Here is a 17,106-nt window from a genome sequence, read left to right as displayed (position 1 = left end):
CTATAAACATTAATAAGGTCACCCCTCAGTCTCCTCTCCTCCAAACTAAAGAGACCCAGCTCCCTCAGCCTTTCCTCATAAGGGAGATGCTCCACTCCCTTAATCATCTTTGTTGCCCTACCCTGGACTCTCTCCAGCAGTTCCCTGTCCTTCTTGAACTGAGGGGCCCAGAACTGGACACAATATTCCAGATGTGGTCTCACCAGGGCAGAGTAGAGGGGAAGGAGGACCTCTCTCGATCTACTAACCATCCCCCTTCTAATACACCCCAGGATGCCATTTGCCTTCCTGGCCACAAGGGCACAGTGCTGGCTCATGGTCATCCTGTTGTCCACCAGGACTCCCAGGTCCCTTTCCCCTACACTGCTCTCTAATATGTAATTTCCCAACCTATACTGGAACCTGGGGTTGTTCCTGCCCAGATGCAGGACTCTACACTTTCCCTTGTTAAATTTCATTAGGTTATTCCCCGCCCAACTCTCCAGCTTGTCCAGGTGTCACTGGATGGCAGCACAGCCTTCTGGCGTGTCAGCCACTCCTCCCAGCTTAGTGTCATCAGCAAACTTGCTGATAGTACACTCTATTCCCTCGTCTAAGTCGTTAATGAATATATTGAATAATACTGGCCCCAGTACTGACCCCTGAGGCACTCCACTAGATACTGGCCTCCAACTAGACTCCGCACCATTGACTACCACTCTCTGGCTTCTCTCCTTAAGCCAGTTTGTAACCCACCTCACTAATCTATTGTCTAGACCACACCTCCTCAACTTAGCTGTGAGGATGCTGTGGGAGACTGTGTCAAAGGCTTTACTGAAGTCAAGGTAGACCACATCCACTGCTCTGCCGTCATCCATCCACCTTGTTACATTCTCATAAAAGGCTATGAGGTTGGTCAAGCATGACTTACCCTTGGTAAGTCATGTTACTACTTTCTAATGTGGTACCTGTCAAAGACTTGTACCTGGAGACAATCTTCAGCCAGTCTGAACTGATGTAACTGATTGCTGTGGGTTTCTGTGCAGTGTACCCGATGGGCTGTAGTTACAAGGCCTCTATGTGACTCATTTACTGTGCTTCTTGAGAGCCCAGATAGATGAACATCCAGTGTGACCTTCACTGACCTTCCAGGTGGTCCCAGGGGCTATAACACAAAACACAGTTGCAGCCAGATCCTGAACCTTGCTCAGCCCACTCTGAAGTCAGTGGATCATGTCCTATGAAATTTCAAGTGGGTTTGGAGAATGAAGGAAAGTTACCTGGATAAAAACTCGGTGTACATTTTGGCTCATTGGCAGTTCATATTAAGTGAGAACACAGCAAGGACTGAGCCATGACTGCATTTCTGGGGAGAGGTCATAATTTAAGTTTGCTCATACCCATCCTGGGCACAGACAGGCAGAATTTCAATGCAGAGAAATGCCAGATCGGGTCTGGGGTGGATGGTCAGTCAGATGCTGTGGGTGAGCCCAGACTCTAAATATGTTTTACCCGAGGCTATCACAAGACAGAGCAGCATGCATTGACCCAGACTGGGAGGCTGCTGCTAGCAAGATCCTACATGGTAAATCAGTATCAGAGACTGCAAAGGTTAGAGGCACTTCACCATAACCACTGTACATGCAAAGGTGCATAGCTATAGGCATTCTCTGCCAGCAGAGCCAGTCTATCCAGATGCTATATGCACCTCTCCTCCAGACTATTTACAGCATGCACTGGCTCTGGAGAAATCCCTTCCTTTAGCCCTGGATCCTGATACCAAAAAAAGCAGAGATGTACTGCGGTACCTAGTGTTTCTGCTGCGAATTGCAAGCCTCACATTAGCAAACACACTGTTAAAAATCAGTTGCTTTTTTTAGTTAACATTTTTTTAATACCACTTTCCAGATGACGAGGTGACCGTTGGGAAGTTCTACGCCACTTTCCTGATTCAAGAGTATTTCCGAAAGTTCAAGAAACGTAAAGAACAGGGCCTGGTGGGCAAGCCCTCCCAGCGCAACGCTCTCTCCTTGCAGGTGACAAGCGGGCATAGGATGGACAGGGGTGGTACAATAGAGTCATTAGACCCCACTTCCCTCTCAGCCATTCTGGGGGCTGCAATGGGTTATCTCTACTTGAAAGGAGCTTGTAGACACTTTGAATTACCACATCAATCCTTTAGGAGAAACATGTATGTATCACAGGCTACATCCCATAGCTGGAGGTAAAAGGCACAAGTGACGTATATCCACAGTTTATCAGTCTGCTGGTAATATTTGAAATTTGGGTTCCTTTTAGAGAACTGCTATGAAGTGTCCAGCAGACACTCGACTGATTATCACATTCATTCTACCCTTTCTGAGGGGAGTCAATATAACAGGGTCAGGGAGAGCATGTTGCCAAGAAGAAAAATCAGTTAAAAAGCACATAGCATTACTGGATGCCAGGGACATCCAACAAACAGGACATCATGCTCTAAGACCTGGGATTTGTTCCCCACTGTGCTACATGTTCACTGGGTGGCCTACCAGGCTATGTGAAAGAATGAGAAAGCCCCATTGTCCCTTGAGTCTTGAGTAAGAAAGAAGGGTGATTCTGGAGCTCCAGCAAGCTAAAAAGTGCTGCGATGCAGGCACAGACACAGACTGAGGTCTTGGCATACCCACAGCTTACCTCCCTGGATGAACTCTCTGGAACAGATTTCAGTCAGTGAGGGGTTTGAGGACTGTCCAGGTCCAGATGCCAGAAGTTTAGTTATTAAATCCATATTTAAGCTACTGATTAAAAAGAAGAGTACATGGTTCAGCTGGAAGTGTGGCTGCTCTAGGGCTTCTGGTTGTAGATCTGAGAACCCAAAGTTGAAAGCACGCAGACTTGCTTAGTCAAGCCTGTGGATTTATGTCTATGTCCTGTTGTGATGAAGCCAAGGGACTAGCAACAAACGTTCCTGGGTTGGATTGCTAAAGGTTTCTCCCTCTGTAAGCCGGAGATGAAAGAACAGAATTTGTTGGTGTTTTTCTAGGAGCTGAGGATGCTTTATTAAGTAAAAGGACCCCACAGTGCTTAGGAATAAATAGTACTGCTTTTATTTCTCATATACCCACTCGGAGATATGAAGCTCTATAGTTTGCTGTTTTGCAGGCTGGTCTGCGCACACTTCACGACATTGGGCCAGAGATCCGACGAGCAATTTCTGGAGACCTTACAGCTGAAGAAGAGCTGGATAAGGCCATGAAAGAAGCTGTTTCTGCTGCCTCTGAAGATGATATCTTCCGGGTAGGTGCTGAACAAGGTTACACGCTGAGGCTAGACCAGTAGCTGAGCTCAAAGAGTGTTACATTCTCTTTTATGCACTCTGTATTTCAGCTGACTCCTCCTTCTTGTTTTCTAGACCCTACTAGAAAACAGAGTGGTGGAGTCAGGGTGCCAGGTCCTGAGATCTTTGCACAGTTGTTATCCCATTTTCTTCCCAGTGGAAGTTTCCCTCATAAAACCTAAATAAAATCTGAAGGAGAATGGCCAAAGTCTTCCAAAAAGTACACCAGAATCCAACAGAGATTTTTCTGAGCAAGTTACCTAAACCTTCTCTTTCTTATTTCATTCCTATTCATTGTAATTGTCTCCTCTGGTAATATTTCCTCTTCTTTGGCATTTTCCTCCTTTCCTTACAGAAAGATGCTGTCAGACCTTTTCATTACTCATCGTTCAAACAGTAACATAACTGGCTCATTAAATCTTTCTCCATTTGTTCCTTCAGGTGATTAATAGTTTCTGATGCTCTTCTCAAATTCCCTCTCATGCCAAAATGTTGCTTTGCAACTGCACTGTGAAAACCAGACAGCAGTTACCTGGTTCTTGTGTCCCTACCCAGTCCTGCATTTCCAAGACTGGTGGGAGGTGTAGAGGCACTGTTGCCTCACCTATGCACCTGGCCAGTCCTCTGAAATATCTAAGAAAGGTAAACCTTTCCCAGCTTGCATGTTCCCAGTTTCTCTGATAGAGAAGTCCCTGCACTGTACCCTGGCAGAGAGAGGACCAGTGCCATCATGCACACTTTCATCCCCACATTTTTTTTCCTCAACAACAGGCTAAGCAGGAAACACCAGCGCCCTTGCACATTTTCTCATGCACAAACGGAAATCATTTATGTTCTTTTGACAGAGAGCTGGAGGCTTGTTTGGAAACCATGTCAGCTATTACCAAAGTGATGGCAGGAGTGCGTTCCCCCAGACATTCACCACCCAGCGACCTTTGCACATCAATAAGTCTGGCAACAACCAAGGCGATACCGAGTCTCCATCTCATGAGAAGTTGGTGGACTCCACCTTCACTCCCAGCAGCTACTCATCTTCAGGCTCCAATGCCAACATCAACAATGCCAACAACACTGCCCTGTGCCGCTTCCCCAGCCCACCCAGCTACCCCAGCACTGTCAGCACAGTGGAAGGCCACGGAACCCCCTTGTCACCCACCATACGTGTGCAGGAGGCTCCTTGGAAACTACCTTCCAAAAGGTAAGCTTCACAGCAGACAGTGGGTCAAAGGACGAGGGAGAGAAACGTGCATGTAAGCACCAGAGCACTGCTGCCTCTCTGCAGTCACCCACCAGACATTGACCCACCTGCAGCCTGGATTGAGCCTTCTGGTTCTCCACTTGTGCCCACGGTGCAACAGATATGCATCAGCTGACCACTGCAAAGCAGCAGCACTCTCACTGACCCACACACTTGATTTTGTTGGGCTTTATCATGAAGAAACCTTTGTAAGAACCAAAAGGAGCCTTATTTATCCCTCCTTCACCCCAGGGAAGTGTTTTATCAACTGGTGACTGACAGAGAAAGAGACTGTAATTCATCTCTTAAGCGTCCAAGGGGGAGCTTTGTAGAAGTCAGTGGTTTTTCAGCCAGTGGGTCACATCTCTACAGAGGTCACCAAAGGCATTCTGGGAGGAGGGAGGCAAGGTTTTCAGAGATGCCATACTGTTCAAAGCAAAGAAAATCCCCTTCTCTGGATGGCTTTCAGGCTGTCTGCACACAGATAACTAATGTGAAAGGAGTATCAGTTTTGTCAGTGGGGAGTTTTTTAACCCTTTCAGTAAAAGCAGGAAGGAGCTGGATAGTTTGTTTTTTTTTTTTTTTTCAGTATAGGGGGTGGGCAATGTGAAAAGCCAGAGAAACGCTGCACAAGTAAAGGACAGAGGAAATTCAATGGGTGCAGAATTGCCCAAATAAACAGTCCAGTGGTTTTTCTATTTTGTGTCTTCCTGAGGGAGGTCACAGGAGTTGCCCAACATGTGTTACCATCTGCCTTCCCCCTTGCTGACCTGTGCTGATGTGACACTGCTAACATGGTGTTCTTTTCTCTCCTTGCTTCCTTGGGCACCTTCCTTGTATTAGGACGCATTACTACGAAACACTGGGACGGTACGTGTTCTCTCTCATACTTCTAATGCTCTCTGGGTGTAAGACCCATTGTTCGTCCCACTAAAAGTGCAAATCCCCATAAATGCTGAATAAAGTTCTTTTTGGTATCAGTAGAGCTGAAAAAGAAGTAATGATCACCATGACATCTCCAGAAAATACTCCCAACTCAGGGCTTTTCTGCCCACAGGCAGGTAGTGATGCATGGACTGTTTCTAGCTAGTTTCTAGACTTTGGGGTAGTTTTTTTGAGTTTCTAGCTGGGCTCACTCATCTAGGCACTCTCTGATCACAGCATAGTGACGTACACCCTGGCATGTTCATACAAAAATCCTGTATGGTTTTGGCTAAACAGAAACTGTTGAGTACCTTAGCAGTTTTACTTGCCTCCCACCTCAGCAGGAAGGTCACTCCCACACTGTCCTACAGGCTATTTTAATACCATGCACATGCACATTTCTCCCAGTGCTTTTTGCCTAAACCAAATAAGAAAATAACATTTCCTACCCAGTCCACGGAAGATGAAAAAAACCTGCCACACTGTGAATGCTAATAACAGGCTGACATTGGCTCCAGTACCTTCATGTCAGTATTTCAAAGATTCATGCTACCTTCAGTTTTTACTCTGCTCCCCAGAAAACACAAACTCAGAATGGCGTTAAGTATGAGAGCTGAGACATGAAACAGAGGGACAAGGAGGAGGCAAACGGGGAATTAAGGGCTGTCACACTTCGGGGTTTCAGCTGAATTCAGCAGAACAACTCTGCAGTGAGTGAGGAGAAAAAAGGGACCAAAGATGGGAAAGACAGCAAGGAACAAGGACATGAACAGGAGGCAGAGGGGAGAGATGATGCAGAGTACAGAATGTGGGAGGCAGAGACCATACAGCACAGAGCTGACAGGAGGGCTACTGGTAGTGTCTAGGAGGCTTCTCTGAAATTCATAACCAAGGCTTCTCCAAGAAGGGAAACAGCTCTATTTCCAAGAGCTCATCTCGGATTTTACTTCAAGTTCAGTGGGGTATATCTTTGGAAATGTGGTCAGTGCGATATGCACATTTATAGAGTACATGTAGTCACAAATTGCAATAATATGTTTACATTATTGTTCAGCATTGATTTAAGAAACTCTTCCTCTGGAAGAGGACACAGACACAGACAAAGGTTGTTTCTTTGTATTTGTGAACTCTGCAGCTCTGCTCAGTCATTCGTTTTTCTATGATAGCTCTTCAACATTATAATAAACTAAGACAGATGGAGCCTGTCATTCTTGTCTTTATAACAGGTTGTCTTTACCATCTCCATATCTTGACTTGTCTTTTTTGCTCATTAGCTCCAGTTCCAGAGACAGCCAGCTGGCAATTGTTTGCCAAGAGGAAGTGTCTCAGGATGAGACTTATGATGAAAATTTGAATGAAGACATTGAGTACTGTAGTGAACCAAGTCTGCTCTCTACCGAAATGTGAGCTTTGCAGCTTTAGTCAAGGTGTTTGGGTGGTTCTTTAATTGAGGGGGAGAGGTGGGAAAAGGTGACATTTTCCTACAGAAATTTCAATTTATGGGGTAAGGCCAGAAGACTTTAGTCAGATAACTCATATATCAGAATTTTAGGGGTTTTTTTAATGCAGTTCAGCCCTGAGAAGTAACATTTAAAAGATACTTCACCTAGAATTTTCCTTCTTCTCTGAGTGAGACATCTGGATCTGCAGGGCCTGCCCCGTGTTCCTTTCTACCATCTAATGTTCCCAAATCTCATCTTTAGAGTGGTCTCTTCCTCATGGTCTCTTATTACTGCTCCTGGATCAGCCATAGCTTGAAGCTAGCTCACTACTGCATCCATTTGATAGCATGATCTTCTGGTTTCCCTGCTGGAAGAGGGGCTGTTCTGTCCACTATCAGCTGCTTTTCTAGAATCTGTCTGTTCTCCTTTCCAGGCTTGCATACCAAGATGATGAAAACAGACAACTCACTCCACCAGAAAACAACAAAGGAGAGGACACCCGGCACTCTCCGAAGAAAGGGTTTCTGTGCTCCTCGGCACTAGGTAACCTCCCAGCACAACACATGGGCTGCGCTTTCCTCTGCCTCTGTTGAGTTCTCACCCCTTGCTGGAGGAATCCCAGTGTCTGTGGGCACTGGTGTTGCTCTTTGCTGCATGTAACTTAAGAGAACAGGAATCCCATGGCGTGCATATGATCGCGATCATGCACATGACTCTCTTGGCTGTATGCTCAGTCAACAGATGAATCTGTGGCTGTTTGGATAGTCCATGGCTGTTTGGATAGTCCACATGATTTGTTTGATTAAGCCCGCCTGTGAATTAGGGGAGTTTATTAGAACACCGGAGGCTCTCCAAACAGTCACCAGGGAGTCACCGGATGGGCTAACATGGAGCCTATGGTGTTCTACTCTGTGTGTATTCAGCAGGGAGGAAGCAGAGAGTGTCTCTTTTGTCTGCTATAAAGAAAACAGTGACTTTCAGATTAAGTTAATACAATACAAATTTGCTTTCTGTTGCGTTTGTACCTGGAGATTTTCAACTGTTTGAGTGTGCAAACTATGCTCAGGCGAAATCCATGAATCACAAGATTTCATGAAACTACCAGGACAAATGTGAGAGGCTAGAAGAAAATGAGCTCTTTTTTGTAGAATATTTTTCAGCCTTTTTCATGAGTACTGGTGTGGAGAAAAGGAACATTTGGGGGGAGAAACTACAAAGAATCCTGTATATAAAATATACATAATATATAATATATAGCATATATTATAAAATACATAATCTGTAAAATATATTCATACCAAAACTGTGACAGACTAGGTACTGTGATGCTTAAAGTAAGGCTACTGAGTCTTCACTCAGATTCTTCAGGATGCTTGTACAATTGAGTATTTTAAAAGCATTTCCTTTATTTCAAAATTTAAAATATTAGGTAACAACAATTCCTATGTCTATCTCTCAGGCCGAATTTGCAGTCAGTCCTTGATACAATGCTTCATTAACTACATGCTAGTGAATAATTATACAGTGATATCATACTTGTTTTACTAGTTTTTTTTTTCTCTAGAAAGAGGAAATACTTTTCATCTGCATTGTACCTTTCATTCTCTTGGTTATAACACATTTCCTCCAACCTCTGAGAGGGCCTTTTCTCAACAAATCAGTATTATAGATACCTACTATTTTCAGAATCCTATTTTTTTTCCTTCTTTAGAAAACTGGCAATGAGATCAGGAAGTACTCAAAGTATTTCAGTGTGCCATGAAGCTCTATCTTTAATACTGGATTTATTTGCCATTCTTCAGAAGTAAAGCCTGTGCACTTTTCATAAACATATTTTGCAGTATTTTTAAATGCCTACATAGGAAGTACCCTTCTCATATTTACAGAAGTAAAGTTTAATTTTATCTCAAGTAAACAATGTGACTATTTTAATAGTTCCCCCTAAAATGTTGTGGGGCTTTTTCTCACGAGAAGGAAAGCTTTTTTCGCTTCCCTTCTTTCCAAATTTTGAAAATGCTTCATGTCTATATAAGCAGCCTTCCATTCACCAGTGAATTCAACCATCCATTAATTCACTGCCACTTGACCTTACTACAGACACAGCCTCATAAACTGTGGGATGTCTGGCAGCTAAGGGACAAAGATCACACGCGAGCAGGAGGCTGGTGTCACCTGAGCAGCCTGACATCCCCTCCTGTACATTGTGTGCAGCCAGGCACAGCGCCAGAGCCTCAGCTGCCATCATCAGTCCTGCTGGGGGCTTCACCTGGGCCAGAGAGGTCTGAGAACATGGCCACTGCTTAGGAAGGAAATGAGCTGCATGGTGTCTACCAGGACAGTGTTTTAAAAGAGGAAAAATTAAAATCATGGTGTAGAATTTTATCTTGCAGCTTACTTGGAAGGTAGTGCTGGTTGGCCCATGATGCTTTACTGCTTTTTGTAAATACAGTTGCTTTCGGGAAAGGCAAGGTGTTGAGGAAAACTGGATACAGCATAAAATGTGGGTGTATTTGCTATGTCTCCAATGGGATTGCACTAAGAGAAATTGAAAACAGATTACCTGTCGTATGTTATGAGTGATGGACACAGTTGTGTATAATTGCTCTTTCAGGTCGAAGAGCATCTTTTCACTTAGAGTGTCTGAAAAGACAGAAAAACCAGGGCGTAGATGTCTCGCAGAAGACAGTTCTGCCTTTGCATCTGGTACACCATCAGGTAAGCATTAATAACCACAAAGTACTCAGCAATGTAACTGGGACCCTACCATCTGCAGTGCCCTCCCCCATTCTATCCCAACCAACTTTTTAAAAACCATTTGGGATAGTTTCTCACCCATATCAAAGGTTCCATTTTTAGAAATCATATTTGCCATTGTGCTCATTCCTGCTCCTAGGATTTTTATCATTCCCGGAAGAATGCTACAGGAACATGTCCTTTGGAGTCAGCAGTTATTATTTTATGATGTTCATGAAAGAGTTAAAAGAAACAAACAAACAAAGAAACACCAAAAAACCCACAACAACAACGACAAAAAAAAAAAAAAACCACCTAGCTAAAAGGTAAAAATAACTACCCAAATTGCATGGGGCAGTGAAATTACACTGACTTTGAGGGTAGTATGCACATGAATAAAATGTGCAGGGTCTGCTTTATTATTAAAGGTAACCAGTAACTGTAATTAATCATTTTAAAACATAAACTGATTACATGTTATTAATCAAGTTATTAAGCCCTTTGTAACTGCATTCAGCAGCCTAGCAAATGTAGGCTTAGGCACGGACCTAGATGATTAGCCAGCTGTCATAGTCCAAAGTAGATTTGTGTCTTTTAGTTTGATGACACCACCTTTTGTCACCATAAAAGAAACAGGTGCAGATGGTGGTGCCAGCCTTGCAAGTGGGGCATCCTGCTCTGTGCGGCTCGCCGAGGCAGGTCAGAACAGCCTTCCCACCTCCTTAGGCTGCCACAGGGGCAGAGAATGCCACGTGGCAGGGGCTAAAAGGAGTGAGAACTCCTAGCAGAGGAGTGAGAAATGAGTGCGCTTGAGGCTTGCTGGCTTTTCTCACCTCCACTCCCAGCCAGTTATCCTTTAAGGAACAGAACATAAAGCAGCGGAAAGATTGCCTGTGCTGAGCACAACAGATTCAGTTGTTCATGAATGGTTGAAGGGGTATTCTCATGAAATACTCATACATCATGACATGTAAATATATGCAGCTGAACCTCAAAGCAATCCCTAAGAGCTTCTTTCAACCTCCTCGGTACCATAGATTTAGGACAAAACACCTTATATATGTTTCTGCCAACAAGATGATAAACTGGTTCTTTTGTCCTGCCTGACAGATCCAGGGCTCTCCTTGAAGTCCCAACAGTTTAAGAGATGTGCTGAAACCATCATATCTTGCAGGGCGTGACTTACACAGATGAATTTTTAACAGCTTGCTTCCTCAATTAAATCTGATAGGAATCTGACATCTAATTCCTGAGATAATCTTGGTGAAGCTTGTAGATAACTAATAATTGATTATTTTGTTCTTCTGTCACTGAAATAATCAGCGCAGTATGGTTATCAGTTCCCAAGGATTTCAGTGGCAGATGGACTGAGTTTCGCTTCATTTTAGATACTTCAAAGTCAGCTGTCTACATAGTTTTAACCAGCCAGTTCAGTCTCACTGTGGTCAATAGAGGCAAAGAGCAACTGCAGAGGGCAAGTATAAGTCCTGTCTAAGTCTTGTCCTCCAGACAGCATTTTCAGGTAGGTATCCAAAGAAGACAGGAGACTTGAGAGGTGTCCAGCTTATTTTCACTGGGGCCACATCAGCCTCGCAGTTGCCTTCAAAGGGCCAAATGTAATGTTAGGGCTGGATAAATTTAACTACTCCTACACTCCCACAGTGAAAATGAGTTTGACACCCCTGCTCTACACAGTCAGCTCAGACTAAACACATAGCCTTCAGATATCTGAAGGTGGATGAGACTAACCCCAGCCCAAACAAGAGGATTCTCTGCTACACAATCCACATGCTTTTGTATTTTCTATGGATTTATTCATTTGCTCGTACTAGGCAGTAGTGAGCTCTGTGAGATGAGCTTATGACTCTGACGGCATTGCTTACGGAACGAGGCAGCAGTCACTATGAATAAGGCATCAGATCAGCCCTGTGCAACAAGAGGTTTCTTGAGAAATTTGTCATAAAAGGAGGGCAGATGACTCAGAGGTTGTGTATATGATTACAGGAAGGACTGCACGGCTTGAAGTATAATTATCATTGATCCTCCCACCAACAGCAGATGCCTTAAAATCCAGTGGTAGATTTATAGTTATTGCCAATTGCAGACACATATAAAATTCACATCTGGTATCTGCTCAGGTTCCACAGTAGATGCTAACAGAAAACACAGCAATTGGCAGTAAAAGCTAGCAGCATGGGTGGTGGCAGTGGTGGGAAAACGAATTGCTGTCTCACCCACTGGAGAAGAGGTGGTGTTTCTGGCAAGGCTGTGGGGACCAGGCTGCATCCCTCCTGTCAGTGCAGTGGCTCCAGGGCTGAAGAACCGCAGTTATGCGAGTTTTCAGTCTGGTGCTTGGCAATAGTGCAGGATACGCCATTTAAAGGAAAGCTTACAAAATGAGTTCACAGGAAACATCCAAACCCTTCCAGGAGCTAGCAACTGTTTTCACAAGCCTCAAGATCCTCCAGGCTTTTCTCGGGTAGTTTCTCCAGAACCTCCTTATTCCAGCCCTGCTGCTAAGAGCAAATTCTCATCTGCATTGTTCCTCCTCTGTCCACAGGCGTTAGCGGTGGCCGGCCTGAGTCCCCTCCTCCAGCGAAGCCATTCCCCCACCATGTTTTCTCGGCTGTGTGCTACACCCCCTGCAACCCCCTGCAGCCGTGGCTGGCCGCAACAGACCATCCCGACTTTGCGTCTCGACAGGGCAGAGTCCAGCGAGAAGCTCAACAGCAGTTTCCCATCAGTTCACTGCGGCTCTCGGTACCCGGATGACACCGGCTCCAGCAGCCCGAGGAGAGCCAGGCCAGTCTCCCTCACTGTCCCCAGCCAGAGCGGAGGGAGCAGCAGGCAGTTTCACGGCAGCGCGGGCAGCCTGGTTGAAGCGGTAAGACTACAGAGCCACAAAGGACATGAGCAGTGTCATGATCAACTAGAAACGCGGCCCTCGGAAGAGGAGGGCAACAGATATATTGCTGCCCACGATGCCAAGGGTGGGAGAGCCCATCTCCAAGCAGGGGTTAGCAGTGTGCATGGGAGGAGAAGGAGTGCTGGGGAAAATACAGCGGTAAAGAGGGTTGTCTTGGGGTGCAACAGGGTTGATGATGCAGAGTACTAACGTGTATCTTTGTCTCTGGTTCCCTACCTGCTTTTGAAGGTCTTGATTTCGGAAGGACTGATGCAGTTTGCTCAAGATCCAAAGTTCATTGAGGTCACAACCCAGGAGCTTGCAGATGCCTGTGACATGACGATAGAAGAGATGGAAAATGCAGCAGACAACATTCTCAATGGTAACAGCAAGCAGAGCCCCAATGGCAACCTCTTGCCTTTTGCTAACTGCAGGGACCCAGGGCAGGACAGTGCAGGAGAGGAAGAGGAAGAGGTGCAGAACCCGGATTGTAGAAAAAGTCAGGAGGAGCTCAAGGACAGCAGGATTTATATCAGCAGCCTGTAGTTGCCAGGGCTGGAAGCGATGCTGGTTTTTTATTTGTTTCAATGTTCCTAATGGGTTTGTTTCAGAAGTGCCTCACTGTTCTCGTGACCTGGAGTAACCGGAACAGCGTTCTTCATTCATTTCTGTTGGGACGAGTCGCAGAGTTGGGTGGTGTAAGAAAGCTTTTCAGGAGCGGATAGAACCCCAGCACGTGTCCATGAAGGAAGAGTGAGGAGGAGGAAGAGGAAGAGGAGAGCCAGCTCCCTCTTTTTTTCAGTCCCTGCACAAGGAACGACGGCTGCCTCCTGAGCGCGAAGGGGAACCTCAGCCTCCCGCCGACAGCCCTAGCCAAAAGGACCCTGCCTCAAACGGGTGTCTTTCGACTTTGCTTGTAAAAAAAATCATTTTGCACATATTCTGTATGAGCCTCACCGTCTCCATAAAGCCAAGGCCCTCTGACGCGGGAGGAGAGGAGGACTTCTGCTCTGGATTCCCGCACCGCCCAGGGAAGGAGGAAGCAGAAGCCCCAGGGCGCCCGCGGGGCAGGTGTCGGCGCTGCCCGTCCCTGCCCAGACTCCCAGGCAAGCGGTCTCTGCCAACCAATCTGAGCTAAGGCAGCGACTCCTGCCAGCCAATCAGAGCTCGAGCAGTCACTTTCCAGCCAATCCGAGCTCAGGCAGTCTCCTGCTGACCAATCGGAGCTCAGATAGCCGGCCATGCCAGCCAATGGGAGAGTGAGGAGCAGGCTGTGGCGGGGCTGAGCAACCTGCCCTGCACTTGCTGAGGTGGTGGTGGGCTTGCGTGGATCTCTCCTTGTTTTGCAGTTTGATATTTTCTTGAAAGCATGTTGCAGTTTTTATTTTGACTTTTTTTTTTTTTTTTTTTTTTGGAGGGAGAAGGGAGTGTTTACAATGTTTTGTAATCACCTACCTTTTTGTTTTGGTTTATTTTCACCTTTGCAAATGTTAAATTGGTTTGACCATGCTGTATTATTTAAACTGTTTTATTTTTTCTCCATTGAAATTTGGTAGAAGTATAATGATAGACGAGTTTTACCAAGCATTATGTACACCAAGAATTTGTAATTTTATTTGCTAGTAATTGAAACCTCCTTTTTTTGTTGTTGTTTTATAATTTAAAGATAGTAGGCAATGCACTTGATATAGTCTTGCACATTTGAGTGATTGATTTGGGTTCTTTTCAGTGCTAAGTATATCTGCGAGTGTGGGAGCAATACGGAGCGAGTGTGCGTGCGGGTGTGTGTAACTGCATGCAGTTCTCCACATCCTGGTTTGGGCTGCAGGAGTTCTGTATCTGGGGCCATTTGAATGCAAAAACAAACCACTGTCTCTGCTTTTGAAAGAGGAATCAGTAACTCTTTGCATTTTCTGTTCCACAAGATATGCAAAAACAATGCAATAATATTAATTTTAAAAATATAATTGTAAGTTGTGTTGGCATTAAAACTGTATAGAAAAAAATTAGGGGGGTGGGGAAACAAAAAAAAAAAAAAACAGAAGGCGTTACGCTTTGATATATTCCGTGTGATGTTTTATTGCATTGATAATGTTTCTGTTGAAGAAACCGTTATACTTGAATTCAGGTCAGTTTCAGTATTTTTCAAATATTTTTTTAAAATGAATTGCAATTGTGCCAAGCAAAGATAATGAATTGAATTAAATTTGTTTTAAAAAAAAAGAGGGAAAAAAAAAGAAAAAAAAAAGAAAAAAATAATCACTTCTTGTATATTTTGCTGCATGTCAAGTGAATCATTTCGTATTTGGAATGTGCCAAGCTTTACCTTTGAACTTTTAAGTGCTTTTCTACGTGTGGTTGGGGAAAGGGGTACTATTTTTTTTTTTCCTTTTTTAATTTGTACAATGAACAAAGTGTACCTGGTGTAAGTATTCTGCAATCCACTGACAGGTTGAACGTTACTGATTTTGCATATCTTGTGTTCATTTTTGTTCTTCTTCACTCCCTTTAAACATGCACGATGACTTTATTGGTAGAGAATCTTTTTTCCCCGAGACCGGGACATTTTATTCAGGCTTTGTTCTCTTTCCTTTTGCTCAATTTCTCCAAAGGTCTCATCCTACTTGAGGGTGGCAAGACCCCCAAGCCTATTTGGCAGATCCATCCTACATATTCAGCTGGCACCAGCAATTCAAGAAACAAGGGAAAATAAATCTTCCTTTGAATTTATATTATTAAATAGTTAACCCTGATCAATCGTAAGAGGATCCTGGGATAAGCAAAGGCAAGAGACAGAACTGTTAGCAAAGTAAAATTATCAGACTCTAGTCTGGATTGAAAGCAGAGGACAGGTGAGGGAGGGAGCTCTGGATCATTGCTTAGGAAAACTGCTGCAGTCTGGTCGAGATGAAGATGTTACCTTACTTTCTTGTGTTCCTGTGCACGGCCTAATCTCTCTTCCCAGTCTTTAGTGGATGGGTCAGATTCTAAGTCACAAAACATCTGATGGCACAGCATGTCCCAGTTATATTTCCCTCAAAAGAGTGTGAACCTCTGTTGACTTTCCCCACACCGATAGATGGCCCCAACCTGTGAGAGAAGCTGAAAAAACAGGCAGGTATTATTAGATTTTATGCAACTGATTTTTGTCTAGACTGCTGCTGTTTTTTCTCCCTTCTCAAGATGCTTCACAAACTGGCAGATCAGTGCTGAGCTACGAGGTGTGACCTGACTCAGAGCTAAACTTTCATTCAAATATTGAGCTTCTGCAGCTGGCTGAGAACATCATTTATCGCGTATGTTGATTACACTATTTTTGTAATGCCCTCATTTTTCTTCTCAGTTCTCTGGGGCACAAAGCAGAAATAGAATATTTTTGACAGTGCACTTTTTTGAACCGGCCAGTAGCAGCTCAAGATACCTGGCAAACAAATCCTTTTAAACTAGAGAAATATTAATCAATTTATACAACCATCTGGCATCAGAATCCTAATTCAGGACTTCCCTGGAGAAAGTAACCAGCTGATGTCAGTGAGTCTCATTCTTTCCATCCCTCATGCATGTACCAAGGTGGGCACCCAAGCGCATCTCCCTTTGAGAATTGACTGTAGGTAGTACTCAAGTGCTCCAAAGCTACTTGAAAGGAAATAATGCTGTGCCCAGATGCTCCTGAAAACTAAATCAGTGCAAGGGCTCCCTATCTCATCTTCTTCCACTAGAAAGTCCATCTGACCCTCCCTATGGGAGACAGAGGTCTTCTCTGCTCCTGAGAAACAAGGTACTGATCTAAATTAGTGGTGGCAATGGGTGATTTGGATGCTTGACAGTGCATGACATCTTTTAAGATTTTTCTTGATGGGAAGGAAAATGGTGGAAAGGATTGTGCCACACATGTTCCGGGTGAAATCTGTGACTCCTTTGGGGGTCAGAGCCTACAATGACCACAGGAAGTCCTGCTCTCTGCTGGAAGACCCCTTAGGTCCTGCGGAGTGGCAAACACGTGGCTAGCAGAGAATGCAGATGACTTCTGTGTTTTGAGGGGCAAGCATTAAATTTAGTAATTGCTGATGCCAGCTGTCCAAATTTCTCTTTCTGGGGAGGGCAGCATATTTTATTTTTCATTTGAGGTACTTCAAATGTGCACATTGTGACAGGCCTGAGCAAAGAGCTACTGCCTCCTTCAAGTGAGGTGGAGTCTGGGGGACGGTGGGAAGGCGGGGGCAGGTTTAATTCCTGGAGTGTCCTTCTTTCCCTGTGTACGGGAGTGGATGGTGGGTACAATCACTGCACTGTGGATGCAAGCTTTGAAGCATCTGATGGCTGAGGAGTGGCATGGAAGGAACGGGGAAAGCGATCTGCTGTTCGCCACTGGGCATCTCTGACTTGCAAGAGTACACTGCAGACTAAAGACATTTCTTATAAAACAACAAACCTCCTCCCTGTATCACTCCTGCTCATTATTCCAGGCAGTACTGGGCCAGCCACACCAGGTGCATTTCTTTTTTCCTTCCTTATTTCTGTGTGGCTGATGTGATGGGGAAGAAAGTGGAACTTATGATCCAGAGCTGGA

General features: G+C 44.7%; 1 protein-coding gene across 1 annotated transcript in view; it reads left to right on the top strand.

Moving 5' to 3' along the window:
- Positions 1-13,082, top strand: part of CACNA1C (calcium voltage-gated channel subunit alpha1 C) — a gene marked incomplete at both ends in the record, with an annotated part of 485,303 nt that extends 472,221 nt beyond the window's left edge. Inside the window, 8 exons of the mRNA XM_080351364.1 lie at positions 1,888-2,015; positions 3,121-3,255; positions 4,141-4,493; positions 6,731-6,859; positions 7,332-7,441; positions 9,510-9,613; positions 12,192-12,515; positions 12,786-13,082. Of these exons, the coding sequence (XP_080207490.1) occupies positions 1,888-2,015; positions 3,121-3,255; positions 4,141-4,493; positions 6,731-6,859; positions 7,332-7,441; positions 9,510-9,613; positions 12,192-12,515; positions 12,786-13,082 (1,580 nt within the window). The remainder of the gene's footprint in view (positions 1-1,887; positions 2,016-3,120; positions 3,256-4,140; positions 4,494-6,730; positions 6,860-7,331; positions 7,442-9,509; positions 9,614-12,191; positions 12,516-12,785) is intronic.
- Between the last annotated feature and the right edge of the window lie 4,024 nt (positions 13,083-17,106).

The sequence above is a fragment of the Nesoenas mayeri genome (genome assembly GCF_963082525.1).
Source record: "Nesoenas mayeri genome assembly, chromosome: 1".
Classification (NCBI taxonomy): domain Eukaryota; kingdom Metazoa; phylum Chordata; class Aves; order Columbiformes; family Columbidae; genus Nesoenas; species Nesoenas mayeri.
The sequence above is the reverse complement of the archived record's forward strand: the minus strand, read 5'-3'. Positions and strand labels throughout refer to the sequence as shown.